This window comes from Salmo trutta, chromosome 37, assembly GCF_901001165.1.
Source record: "Salmo trutta chromosome 37, fSalTru1.1, whole genome shotgun sequence".
NCBI classification, from domain to species: Eukaryota; Metazoa; Chordata; class Actinopteri; order Salmoniformes; family Salmonidae; genus Salmo; species Salmo trutta.
Genome location: NC_042993.1, coordinates 3,718,794 through 3,733,043, shown reverse-complemented (window position 1 = coordinate 3,733,043; position 14,250 = coordinate 3,718,794). Strand labels below are relative to the sequence as shown.

Below are 14,250 nucleotides of genomic sequence, written 5' to 3'. Positions count from 1 at the left end.
AGCGCCTTCAAAAAGCAGAGAGAGAGAGAGAGACCATTTCTGCTCTGACAAATCTACTCAGGACTTGGCCAGCTGGGGTGTGTACTCTTGTGATTTCCCCTTGAACCCCCACCTTCCCTTTTTCTCTCCTACAGCTACTGAATAAAACTCTAAGACTAAGAGGTCTGAGGAGAAGGTGAGGAGGAGGAGTGGTGAGGAGGAGGGGGAGGAGGAGAAGGGACGAAGAGGAGGAGGAGGAGGAAGGAGGAAGGAGGAGGGTGAGGAAGAGAAGGGATAAGTAGGAGGAGAGGTGAGGAAGAGAAGGGATAAGTAGGAGGAGGGGTGAGGAGGAGGGAGAAGGAGGAAGAGGATGAGGAGAGATGAGGAAGACGGGTGAGGAAGAGGAGGAGGAAGCAGGCTTCCTACAGAAGCCCAGGCAGCCTTTTCATATTCCTCAATGTGTCTTCATTCATTTAACCCTCCACCTGGAAAAGTAATGGAGAGAGAAACGTCTTCCTCCCTGAGAGACCTGCCTACAGACATATGTTCTCTTTCAGTCTACAGTAGAGGAAACGTCTGTTTATTCCAGAGACACACAGGCTGATTCCATGTTCTCTTTCAGTCTACAGTAGAGGAAACGTCTGTTTATTCCAGAGACACACAGGCTGATTCCATGTTCTCTTTCAGTCTACAGTAGAGGAAACGTCTGTTTATTCCAGAGACACACAGGCTGATTCCATGTTCTCTTTCAGTCTACAGTAGAGGAAACGTCTGTTTATTCCAGAGACACACAGGCTGATTCCATGCTTGGTGCTGTAGTTGTAGACAGGTTGTGTTAAGAACCAGAGGTTCAGATGTAACTCTATCCAGTGCCCACAGTTAGGAGGGGAAAGTGGGGGAGGACCAAAGCACTAGACACCAGCCCCCATGCTAACGACATTACAGGGACCACAGACAGCTATGAGCTGAAACACCAGACACCAGCCCCCATACTAATGACATTACAGTGACCACAGACAGCTATGAGCTGAAACACCAGACACCAGCCCCCATACTAACGACATTACAGTGACCACAGACAGCTATGAGCTAAAACACCAGACACCAGCCCCCATGCTAACGACATTACAGTGACCACAGACAGCTATGAGCTGAAACACCAGACACCAGCCCCCATGCTAACGACATTACAGTGACCACAGACAGCTATGAGCTGAAACACCAGACACCAGCCCCCGTACTAACGACATTACAGTGACCACAGACAGCTATGAGCTGAAACACCAGACACCAGCCCCCGTACTAACGACATTACAGTGACCACAGACAGCTATGAGCTGAAACACCAGACACCAGCCCCCATGCTAACGACATTACAGGGACCACAGACAGCTATGAGCTGAAACACCAGACACCAGCCCCCATGCTAACGACATTACAGGGACCACAGACAGCTATGAGCTGAAACACCAGACACCAGCCCCCATGCTAACGACATTACAGTGACCACAGACAGCTATGAGCTGAAACCTAACCACATACAGTTTAAGAATAGGGATTGGATAGGATAAATCTTCATCAAGTTCAGAATGAGATTTATAAACACATTAAATGAACACATTAAGATCAGCTGACAAATCACCACAATTGACTGCAAGATAAAACAATGATTTTTCTTGTCATTCTGTATTTGTAACTGGATACATGGATAGCAACACAGCACACACTACACACACATACAGTCCAATAGGTGACGAGATCTACACAACATTAGACTAGCACATGTTTATTTATTGAACCTTTATTTAACTAGACAAGTCAGTTAAGAACTAATTCTTATTTACAATGACAGCCTACCCCGACCAAACCCGGGCGACACTGGGCCAATTGTACGCCTCCCTATGTGACTCCCAATCACGGCCGGATGTGATACAGCCTGGATACGAACCAGGGACTGTAGTAACGCCTCTTGCACTGAGATGCAGTGCCTTAGACCGCTGCGTCACTCGGGAGCCCACATCAGTCAAGTCAGCATCATAATATGTTCCCTTCAATGTATTCAAAATTATTTCAACATGTTTCCAATCCAAAGAAAACAGCCAGAAACCAATTAGGATGGCTGCCATTTAAGGTAGCATGGCCTGGCAAATGATCCCAACCACAGTTAAGCATGGTTCAAGGGTTTTCGATAAACCTTGTAAATTAAACCAGACGGGGAATGAGTTTAATATTCAACAACGCAAAATAGGATTCTTTGGCGACTGCATTTTGATTGGCTGTTACTTAGCTCTGCACCAGAAGTGTCCAGTTGTTCACTAAATCAACTAACTCCTTATTACGGTCATTACAGCAGAGGCTGAAAGACTAAATCTGTCACCTCTCAGGAAAGTCACCTCTCATCCAGAAAGGAGGACAATTTTGTCCTCCTTCAAAGGGGTAATTGGTACATTCATTTTGGGACATTTAATGAATGATATCTACCCATTATATTTTGGAGTATATAACTGTATAAACTGCAGATTTCCACTTTAAGGAGTGACTTTGAAATTGATTTTAAACTGCAGACACAAATGGCTTCAAAGGAATTATAGTACATTAATAGCTCAAATCCTAATGTAATCTTAATCCAGACAGTGTGTAATAATGGTAAAAACAGATGGATTGACCAGATTGTGTGAGAACAGCCAAAGCCTGATCTTGCATAGTTCCACAGGACATTGAGAACAAGAGTGCTACCCATTACCTGACCACAACCACCAGGAAAATGAAGTGTGACCGTACGTGGTCAAGTAGGGGGGAGCTTTTCCCCTGTGGTAAAACCTTACCCCTGTTTTATGCAATCAGTCCATTGATGTTTCCTCGTCTTCTTCGGTCTATTGAATACTAAGACCATGAGGTCTGGATAAATCCAGACACACAAATGTGTGTGTGTTACAAACGAATCCTAGAGGGCGGACACGGTGCAGTCCTGTCTTCCACCCAGCAGAGCAGTTGGCCCAGGGACACCAGTTCCCCCTGTCTGTTAACCCTCCTCTGACCACATTCACCTCTGATTACAACACTACCTGACAGAATCTACGGTCCAAGTCCACCCATTTAGTGTTAAAGCCATATTGTGTAATAACCAATGGCAATAACCCATAAACCAAATATCAAGGTTAACCTCTGTTTAACTTGTTAAGAGAAGGAGCAGCCTGATCTTTCATCTTAGCAGTTTAAGTAGTATGACATGATGCATGGAGGAGAGCCTCCTGTCTGGCCCACTAATGACTGCCTCAGCAGAGGAGAAATCAGACCCGGCAGCGGCTCACAGAGGAACTCAACTGTCAGACACCATCACTTCTCCCATTTAGCACTGAGTTGTAATTCATCCTTCCCAACAATCTGACGACTCCGTTTGGATTTGTTTAGTCTGCCTGTTCAGGTCCTGTCTGAACAATACAAGTGGGATACGTTACGTTTTGTTAAGTTTGTGTTTGTTGAGGTCTTTCTCTCTCTATCTACTGTGTGTGTGTGTGTGTGTGTATGTGTGTGTGTGTGTGTGTGTGTGTGTGTGTGTGTGTGTGTGTGTGTGTGTGTGTGTGTGTGTGTGTGTGTGTATATGTTATTTTCCAGTGATCGTCATGTAAAATCAGTTTCATAAGAGAGATAAAGAGATGTCGTACTGTTTTGGACTTCAGAGAAATCCATTCCACTCACTCATTCCCCAAGATGCTGTCCTTTAGATGAGGGGATGGGATATTTCTGTCTGAACATTTGTCTAAGGATTCTTCTTCCTCTCCATAAACCCCAGAGCAGCTGACCATTTGGGACTTCTCTGTCCAGACACCACACTGTTTCTGGCAGGTGCCAGGTTCAGTTGGGACTTCTCTGTCCAGGCAACGTACTGTTCCTGGCAGGTGCCAGGTTCTAGGACAGCACAGATAGAAGAGCTAGCTTCCTGTGCCGACTGCTTTTTACAGAAACAGAGTTTTATAAGCGTCAGAGCCAGTACATGGAGGTCTGGAAAGGAACACTGAGGATATGATAGTGGAGGATCTCCGTGGTTGGTATCCACCACAAAATGAAGCCATATTGGAGTGTCACTTAGGATTCCAACTTGTGGTGTGTTTACTATATAAGTAAACAGTGACTACTCTTACAGCTGGAATCCTTATTGGTGAAACAACCAGGTCCGTTTGGGATATTACAACAACATAGAAGTTACTGGAAACAACCAACACAGTTTTTTCCCCTCAAGACATTGCAGGTGCGATAGAAAAGCACAATATGTACTGCAATTGTTTTTACCATGATGATCCTCAGCTGGGCAACAGAAACAATAACGGTGTTGCGGCGGCCAGTGGCGCTGTTTCCCCTTACTGGGGATTCCATCTTTAAGGTCCAGTGAATTTACTTTCTACCAATCGTGACACAAGACTATGGTAGCCTGCTAAGCTAAAGCCTAGACATCAGCTCAGGGAGCTACCACAAGTCTTCAGGTCTCAGACAAGGTAACTCATCATGAGAGGGTCATAAGCCACCATGTATGTATATTTTGTAATCAGCTGCTCCTCATTCTGTGGCACTGGTTTTGCTCAGCACAGCAGTTGATGTTGAAGCTGTGCCTCAGGCCACAGTACATGTGTTAGCAACAACTGCCTGTGTGCAAACAGCAAGGCTGATGTGTCAGGGCAGTCACCCCATGTCAACTCCAACACATGGGAGAGATCACTATAAAACACTGTTGGATGAGAGAAGCGTTTGTCTGGAAAATTGCTGCAGCAGCAAAAAGGTAACAGTGACATGTTCTGTCAACATATTTTTCTTCCGTTGTTGAATCACTGCCATATTATATTTTATACAAAGTTACCAAATGTTGTTTGTATGGGCCAAGTTGACAGTTGAATGATTGGGTGAAGTTGAAATGTAGAAAATGTTTTGTGTAGAATGGTCATGTAGTCCAAGCAGTTGTGTAACACTGTAAGACATTCTGCCTTCAAACAATGTATTGTCTTTCCTTACAATTGTGAATTTGCATGTATATACAGCCTTTTATTGAATTACCTCTAATTAATACAACAAACAATGCTTTTTGAGAAACCTTTATTTCATCAGATTGATCAGATTGGAGCCAAACATCTTATTTCCATTCACCCACAACTCAAATGTACTACCGGCAGTAAGACCAGGGGGCACAGCTGCTGTCAGAATACCATTTATTTAAAGATCACTTGAAGTGAAAAATTGGTGGTAAATATCCACAGATGTACTGACGTCTCTGTCATGAATATAAGTGTGAGAGGGACTCTCTGCGGTCTGGTAGAGTCGGTGGAGCTTGAGGGAGACGACACACGAGTGAGAGGCAGGGAGATTTACAGGCCCTGCAGGGTAGAGCTGAGCCAACTCTACCTGGAGGAAGCCTCTGGCACTGACAGGCTCCTGGCTGGAGCTCCTGGCTGGGGCTCCTGGAGGCTAACCAATCACTAGAACACAGAGCAGACAACATGGAGAACAATTTGCCTGTGAGTGGTAAGATAAGAAGTCTGAAAACAGTGGTGTGTTGTTGAATGTGTAATATGGATGTAAGTTGACCTCCGGTAGGTAACACCTCTGGTCTGTTTCTACTTAGGTCTTAGAAGCAGTGGTCTTATTTGTAACAGAAATTGTTATACAAAGTATTCACTGGGGTAATGTTTCTGATTCACCACATCAATTTAAATATTTTTGCAAAACAGGAAATATTTTTAGACCTGCTAGAGAACATTTGTGGGTTTCGCAATAGGAGAAAGTGATATTTTCCTCACCAAAGTGTTTCCAGCACATATTTAGGTGGATATAAATCATCTGCTGTTTCACTGTATCTTTCCTTTACCAGAACACATAACCCTACTTACCATCTGAACAGAAGTGCTCAGTGACCTCAGTGTTTTTACTGGGATTGTTTTATTGTTCATGGTGTGTTTTCTCTAAACCTACCTACTGGGTTAGTCTCAGTGCTGACCTCATCTCTGGTTTCTGTTAGGATAGAAAGCAATCATTCAGATATTTTTCAATAATATAGGTTCAGTAGTTAAAGAATTCTGCTGTGGATCTTCTTTTTTGTAAAGCCATAGTTTGGAATTATGGTAGAATAGAAGACGAACCTCTACTGTTGGCTTCATCAGTACCATTGAGTCTACCATTGACATGTTCCATACTGTCCAAGTCCTGCTGTTCTCTGGCTGTGTCCAACACTCCATTCACTACACCCCTACAACTATTTACATTTTACATTTTTGGTCATTTAGCAGACGCTCTTATCCAGAGCGACTTACAGTAGTGAATGCATACATTTCATACATTGTTTTTTTTTTTTTTTTTTCCTGTGCTGGCCCCCCGTGGGAATCGAACCCACAACCCTGGCGTTGCAAACACCATGCTCTACCAACTGAGCTACAGGGAAGGCTAACTATCCCTACGTAGGGCCTGCTCCGTGGCTGTGCCTGTGACCTCTTGGCTTTGGATATCTCTATCTCTACTGTTTAGACTGGTATTCTCGTCATTTTCACCTCCATTGACTGTAGTCCCCTGCTCTCCAGGCACACAGACAGTACCCTGGCAGCCCACCATCACATCCTCTTCACTGTTGAGATCAATGAGCACTCTGCTGGTTCTCTCTCTCCCCCCTGTGGGGTCCCTCTGAGTCTCTCTATCCAGCTCCTCGCTCCCATTGGTTGGATCTTGCCTGGTGGTTGTCTGCATGCTGTCCACATGGTCTGGGTTTATGGTTTTCCTGCCTGGAGGTTGTTTGTATTTTCTCACATCACTTGGAGGAGAACTGTCAGTCTCGTCGCTGCTACTGTCGTCTGTCACTGTATTGGGGATTAAGAGTCAGTTAGAACTGTCAACTGATTCCATTTAGAATTTACTCTTGGTATGAAAATCTATGGATATGAATAAGTGCTATTGGTTTAATACGTTTTTATTCTAAGTATGTTAATTCTATGTTTGTTTAAATACACTGTTGGCCAAGGACTTCATCGAGTAGATTATGACATATCTTGAATCTCAGTAGAGGGTTTGGCGGCTGCTACAACCACGACCACGTAAATTTTGTTCATCTCTGTTGCTGTCCTACAACAAGACACGGCCAGGTGATGTCATGTTCAGTCTCTTACATAGTGTTAGTTACATGTCTATGGGATGTAATTATAATAGGCTGGAATTCTGACCAGCAGAATTAGAATCCTGTGCTACCTTTTGCATTTCTGTCTGGAATGAAAAACAGTGACGCTACATCAATTATCTAGCTACCATTTCTTTACATTACATTGATGTAAAACATGACATACCAGTTTGTGTAATCTTTGTATTAGATCCCAGAGAGTCATCATCATCCTCTGAAGAAAGAAAGAAAGAAAGAAAGAAAGAGAGAGAGCGAGAGAAAGAGAGAGAAAGCGAGAGAGAAAGAGAGAGAGAAAGAAAGAAAGAGAGAGAGGGGGAGAGAGAGACAGAATCAGAATTGGTGTGGCCGTAACAGTCTATGACATCAATATTACCAGATGAATTTTCCCCTATGGATATTTCAGTGATAGATTATTTTGATATTTAATATACCTCTGCTTTCTGCTGAGTTACTTTCAGATCGTCCTGCATCTGTGGGACATTGAATAAAACAACTCTGAAAATGATATTGAAACTTCCTATATAACATTATTTTCAAACCATATTCCACACACCTGTAAGATCATCGGAGTTGCAATTCTCTTTGGATCTGGCATCTGAGTCTACAATATCTGATACATGATCAGACAATGATCAATAACACAAAAAACACATGATCAACCACATATCAATAACACTAACTACTGACTATTGATAACTTCCCAGCTCAACCTTCCAGACACTAACCTGTTAAATAAGCAGAGTTTGCAGCCTGGGTAACATTTGAGATTTCTGGAAGACAAATGATTGCGGAGTAATGATACACGTAATGTAACATTGATTTCATTATATTTCACAACAAAGTTTGACCGTTTGATTAGAAACTAAAGGTAATAAAAAACTACCTGCAGAGTTCTCTGTTGGTCTTAAAGGACTTGGGCGTGCTGTTGAACACGGTAATAAATTAGGTCAACATGGCAATAACAGATGCTAGTTAGAAACACTTCCCTCAAACATCCAAATCTACTTTCACTAACCTGGGGTTGGATCTGGTTTACCAAAGGTATTCTCAGCACCTGGGGAAAGTAGAACAGAAAGACGGCAGATTGAGTTAATGACTTTAAAAGTAACAAAATGAGGAGAGATAAAAAATATATATATAAAGTGTGAAGAACCGACCTTTGATTTTTCCTGAGGTGCTTTGAGTAGGGGGAGCAACGTCAAGGGCACCTGTAACAACATCTGAAAATGAGGTACCTTACCAACAGCTTATTAGAATCTCACCACCTGTGATCAATTTTTGAAAATGTGATTTCTCCATCAAGACTAACAACTGTTTGTGTCTCATCATCACAAGAAAATAAACAGGTGCGTTAGAATGTAGCCAACCATCTCACCATTCAAAAAGCTTAACACATCCTCACTTCTGTCTGAAAAGGAAACAGTAGTATTATTAATTTATTGAATCTCCATAACCTCAATAATATAATGTCATATACTGTATCATACCTTTTTATCACAGCAATAAAAGCAAGCTCATTGTTTTTGGCCAGTGTATGACACGCTGAACAATTCACTGGAAAAGCTTACTGGAGCAAATCGATATAGGCTGATATATGATCCTTGTTTAGGGTAAATGAGGCTTACCTTTCATTGGTACCATGAACACAACAGCCACTAGCATCAGAACTGACAGAGAACACAGGGAGCTACGAGAAAAATAAAGAGCATTGGCCTTTTCAGTTGAATGCATTCAGTTGTACAGTTGACTAGGTATCCTCCCTTTCCCTTCCCTTTTATAAAGATAGTTGTACAGTGTTAAATCTAATGCTTTGTAAGACTAAGCCAAGACAACGCACAACATTTAAATTAAATGTTACATGACCTAAATGTTACATTGTTATAAAGAATATATCAATCAAAGAGGCCATGATGCAATAAAAAAAGTGACTTACAGCTTCATTGTGGGTGGAAGTCATCACACGAGTCCTCTATCTCTTTGTTAAAAGACCCATCAGAGGTTTTATACCTTCCTTCCAGTTGATTGGCTGGAACCACAGAGACAATAGACACATACCCACTTTTATGAGATAGAATGGGGGCTGTGTCAGGTGTCTCTGCAGGAAACAGTGCATGACCGCGGGAATGGTATAAGATTGAGGAATCAGATGAGCATTTAAACAAAAAAAGGTTTACAGTTTACAAATGACTAATTATAATATCAGTCGACAAACAACTGACTGACTTAGAAGACAAAGACTCCCAAGATGTGACTGTTCATTCAAGAGGTGTACAAAACAAAGACCTTCTCTTTCTACACTATATTGATTATAGGTGACTGGTTCCTGTGGTCAGTGATGCAAACAAAACATGCCTCTGGCATTTCCTTGTCATTGTTACAGCAATTTAGAAGAGGGTAGGCCTACACAATGAGTGGATTAATTGATACCGCACTCTGAAAGTGTAGCATAAGCATATACAGTGAGTGTACGGAACATTAGGAACACCTGGTCTTTCTATGACATAGACTGAGCAGGGGAATCAAGGTGAAAGCTATGATCTCTTATTGATGCCACCTGTTAAATCCACTTCAATCAGTTTAGATGAAGGGGACGAGACAGGTTAAATAATAATTTTTAAGCCTTGGGACAATTGAGACATTGATTGTGTATGTGTACCATTCAGAGGGTGAATGGTCAACACAAAATATTTAAGTGCCTTTGAACGGGGTATGCTGGGTTTTTCAGTTTCCCATGTGTATCAAGAATGGTCCACCACCCAAAGGACATCCAGCCAACTTGACATAACTGTGGGAAGCATTGGAGTCAACATGGGCCAGCATCCCTGTGGAATGCTTTCGACACCTTGTAGAGTCCATGCCCCGACAAATTGAGGCTGTTCAGAGGGCAAGATGGGGTGCAACTCAATATTAGGAAGGTGTTCCTAATGTTTTGTCCACTCAGTGTACGTTGTCCCTTAGCCATAACGACCAAAGAGAAAGTATGTTCATTCTGTATTCGATATTTCTCTTATCAAAGGCATTCTTCTTTGGTCGTTCAGTATTTCTCTATTTTCTAATTCTTCTTTGGTCGTTCAAAACAGCACTGTTTAATTGAACGTTGCAAAACCCTCTGATATTGCCAACTACTTTAATGACTTTTTCATTGGCAAGATTAGCAAACTTAGGCATGACATGCCAATAACAAACTCTAAACCTTAATTTTCATGGATAACTGAATTTGAATTCTGTAAAGTGTGTGTGTTAGAGGTGAAAAAAGTATTGCTGTCTATCAATAATGACAAACCGCGTGGTACTGACAACTTGGATGGTAGCGGACTATTCCCACTCCTATCTATCTAAGCCTACAGGACAGTGTGTGTCTCAGGGCTGGAGGGAAGTAAAAGTACTTCCGATACCCAAGAATAGCAAAGCACCCTTTACTGGTTCAAACAGCCGACCAATCAGCCTGCAACCATCCCTTAGTAAACTTTTGGAAAAAAATGTGTTTGACCAGGTACAATGCTATTTCACAGTAAACAAATGAACAACAGACTTTCAGCTCACTTATAGGGAAGGGCGATTAAACAGTAGCTAGGTAGTGTGACGGTTTGTACTGAACAACACGTTTCCTCAAAACGTGTTTCAACATTCTTGAACAGACGTTGAGGTACGTTTTCTCCGCTAGTGGGCGTAGTACGGTGTGGCTTGAAGCAATGAGTGATGAAAGGGCAGTGGAGCGTTCCCCAACCCACAACCCAACCCCTCCCCGGTTTTCAATTGGTCAATCAGAACAGCACCGTTTCCGTTGTGCGTTGTCCCTGTCTGGAACATCCTTGGTCTTGTCCCAGTGAGAACATAGATTTATATTGTGGAAAATAACTAAGGAGGATGTACGACCATAGTCTATCAATCAACAATATAATAATAACTTTAGTAAGAAAATGTATCTTTAACTTACAATCTATGCGATTAGATAGGTTCAGAATTTATGTGAAACAGCACAAATATATGGCACATGGAAATCACAAGAGGGTGGTTTACGGAGAGGTGGGATGGACTGAGAGTAGCTGAGTGGTGGGGTTAAAAACTCATGTTCTATAATAGTTATGACTATAAAAAAATATGAATAAGTACTATCTATCTAGATGTAATTTATATCAAAATATCGGATTACTTTATTTTTGCTATGTAACTACTGTAAAAAATGTGTGCATGATTTACATGTAACAACAAAAGAAAAGCTGTAAAAACAAAGTTTGTTTTTGTCCTTTGAAGAGGGGGGGTGGAGGGCCCCCCCAAAAATACATTAAAAGTACGATGTGGATGTGGACTCACATACAGCACCCCTATCTATTGTCGAAACTTCTGGCATGTGGCGCACAGTGAAAAATATATATATAATATGTATAATATACTTAGGATTGAATTGTGACACAGAGGTTCTCACATTTAACCACTAGGTGTCAGTACAGGTTTTCAGAGAAGTAGAGCCTCGTGTTTTCTCTCTCCCATTTTCCACACAAAGACAGCACAGCGCCCCTCACAGGAATGGAGGTGCACATTGCCGCTAAACCAAGCATCGCCATATTGATGTCCCAACAACGTCGAGAGGTAATACACATTAGCTTATTTACCTACGTGAGATGGCCATTGTTTTGAGTCATCTTTGCATGTTATTGCATATAAGACAAATACTCTTAAAGCATACATAAGTATGTTTAGCTTTACTACCATTAGCTATCAAGGTAGCCCACAGAATGTTAGCTAAGGCGTTGTCAGCCAGTTACCTCGCTTAATGCACTCCGTTGTCACTTTTTTGCTTCTGAAAACAAATATTTTGTAGCTTGTGGTAGCTAGCAATCTTTAACGTATGTACGTCAGCTAATACTATTTACTGATTTACTAACATTTATAGATAAATACCTGCCCAGCAATTCATGTTTCGTGAATATAACTATTGCTAACATTTGCTTGTTAGCTAGCTAACGTAGTGTTCCCATCCGGCTTTTGATGCGGTGCAGTTCATCATGGAAGCAGCTAGCGCGAGCTAGTTGGCTACATGTGCAGGCCATGGCTCGTGCGTGTGTGACTGTCTCGAGGGAGTTTCACCACAGATGATTAAACCGTGTGGGTCCCAGCCGGACACTGGGTATCATAATGAAACTGCTTTGTGCACCACAGATGTTTCTGATCGGTTTCATGATACAGTGAATGATTTTCAGCATTGTTGACACTTGACAGACCGTTACACAATACCATAGAAATAAAGCTCGTAAGCAGTGACAGGTTTTTGAGTCAAGTCAGAGAGGTTGAGTTGAGACTCTTTGGCCAAGTATTGTACTAAATCAATCACATGTATGTCTTCCAACAGGGCATATGACAGTGGGAATCCTAGTGATGACTCTACTGAGCCCGGTGCCCCCTGATTAGACTGGTTGGATGTCCTCCTTAACAACTACAACAATCAGGTTTGTTGATTTTAGCAAACTATCTTGACCAGTATAACTTTGACCACTACATCAGCGATTTCCCAAACACACATTAAGCTTAGTCCTGTACTTAATTAATTTCCATAGAGCATGCTTTTTAGTCCAGCACTGGTCTTAAATTGTGGCTGGAAAACCTGCCCATATCATGATGGCTACCTGACCAAAATATGTAGCTAGCCAACTAACATCTTGTGTGTTTTATCCTGCAGCCTCTACCAAACCAACGTAGCGTCAGCTCTGCAGCGACCCCACCTGTCACCTGCAGCTTGGAGGAAACCTCCAAGGTACCATTCACACGGTGATCAATCACACTGTCTTATAGGCCTACTGTGCAAAGTCAAGCGAAACAGGAGTCAAATACCTGATGCCAACAGTATGCCAAATAGAATGATTCATTAGTCTACATTACTTTCAATCAGTCACTTAATTCTCCTTATAGATATTTCTTATATATGGATCTTCCTTGATATCGATTAGATAGGTTCAGAATTTATTAGAAACAGCTAAATTGACAAATATATGGCACATGGAAATCACCAGAGGGTGGTTTACGGGATAGGTGGGATGGACTGAGAGTAGATGAGGGGGTGGGGTTAGGGAGACAGGTGGGATGGACTGAGAGAAGCTGAGGGGTGGGGTTAGGGAGACAGGTGGGATGGACTGAGAGAAGCTGAGGGGTGGGGTTAGGGAGACAGGTGGGATGGACTGAGAGAAGCTGAGGGGTGGGGTTAGGGAGACAGGTGGGATGGACTGAGAGAAGCTGAGGGGTGGTGTTAGGGAGACAGGTGGGATGGACTGAGAGAAGCTGAGTGGTGTTGTTAGGGAGACAGGTGGGATGGACTGAGAGAAGCTGAGGGGTGGGGTTAGGGAGACAGGTGGGATGGACTGAGAGAAGCTGAGGGGTGGGGGTTAGGGAGATAGGTGGGATGGACTGAGAGTAGCTGAGGGGTGGGGTTAGGGAGACAGGTGGGATGGACTGAGAGAAGCTGAGGGGTGGGGTTAGGGAGACAGGTGGGATGGACTGAGAGATGCTGAGGGGTGGGGTTAGGGAGACAGGTGGGATGGACTGAGAGAAGCTGAGGGGTGGGGTTAGGGAGACAGGTGGGATGGACTGAGAGAAGCTGAAGGGTGGGGTTAGGGAGATAGGTGGGATGGACTGAGAGTAGCTGAGGGGTGGGGTTAGGGAGACAGGTGGGATGGACTGAGAGAAGCTGAGGGGTGGGGTTAGGGAGACAGGTGGGATGGACTGAGAGAAGCTGAGGGGTGGGGTTAGGGAGACAGGTGGGATGGACTGAGAGAAGCTTAGGGGTGGTGTTAGGGAGACAGGTGGGATGGACTGAGAGAAGCTGAGGGGTGGGGTTAGGGAGACAGGTGGGATGGACTGAGAGTAGCTTAGGGGTGGGGTTAGGGAGACAGGTGGGATGGACTGAGAGAAGCTGAGGGGTGGGGTTAGGGAGACAGGTGGGATGGACTGAGAGTAGCTGAGGGGTGGTGTTAGGGAGACAGGTGGGATGGACTGAGAGAAGCTGAGGGGTGGGGTTAGGGAGACAGGTGGGATGGACTGAGAGTAGCTGAGGGGTGGGGTTAGGGAGACAGGTGGGATGGACTGAGAGAAGCTGAGGGGTGGGGTTAGGGAGACAGGTGGGATGGACTGAG

The 14,250-nt window shown here is 43.3% G+C and overlaps 2 protein-coding genes across 4 annotated transcripts in view; one reads left to right on the top strand and one right to left on the bottom strand.

Annotated features, from left to right (window-relative positions):
* Positions 1-5,047: 5,047 nt before the first annotated feature.
* LOC115176624 (uncharacterized) lies at positions 5,048-12,240 on the bottom strand. 2 transcript variants are annotated; one of them, XM_029736736.1, is made up of 15 exons: positions 11,893-12,240; positions 9,060-9,152; positions 8,752-8,813; positions 8,502-8,534; positions 8,284-8,334; positions 8,142-8,180; positions 8,010-8,048; positions 7,852-7,896; positions 7,680-7,736; positions 7,558-7,596; positions 7,293-7,340; positions 6,414-6,812; positions 6,105-6,221; positions 5,938-5,976; positions 5,048-5,444 (listed from the first exon to the last, which is right to left on the bottom strand). In XM_029736736.1, the coding sequence occupies exons 2-15, from the start codon at positions 9,065-9,067 to the stop codon at positions 5,434-5,436; spliced, it is 987 nt and encodes a 328-aa protein (XP_029592596.1). In that variant the 5' UTR covers positions 9,068-9,152; positions 11,893-12,240; the 3' UTR covers positions 5,048-5,433. The 2 variants fall into 2 exon arrangements, with proteins under 2 accessions (XP_029592596.1, XP_029592597.1); XM_029736737.1 differs by lacking the exons at positions 6,105-6,221; positions 11,893-12,240 and having other exon boundaries at positions 6,510-6,812; positions 9,060-9,221.
* The window catches only part of LOC115176623 (casein kinase II subunit alpha), a 30,193-nt gene continuing 27,561 nt past the window's right edge, over positions 11,619-14,250 (top strand). For both annotated transcript variants that reach the window (XM_029736734.1, XM_029736735.1), the window contains exons 1-3: positions 11,619-11,716; positions 12,477-12,573; positions 12,804-12,878. The gene's annotated coding sequence lies outside the window, so the exon portion shown is untranslated. The remainder of the gene's footprint in view (positions 11,717-12,476; positions 12,574-12,803; positions 12,879-14,250) is intronic.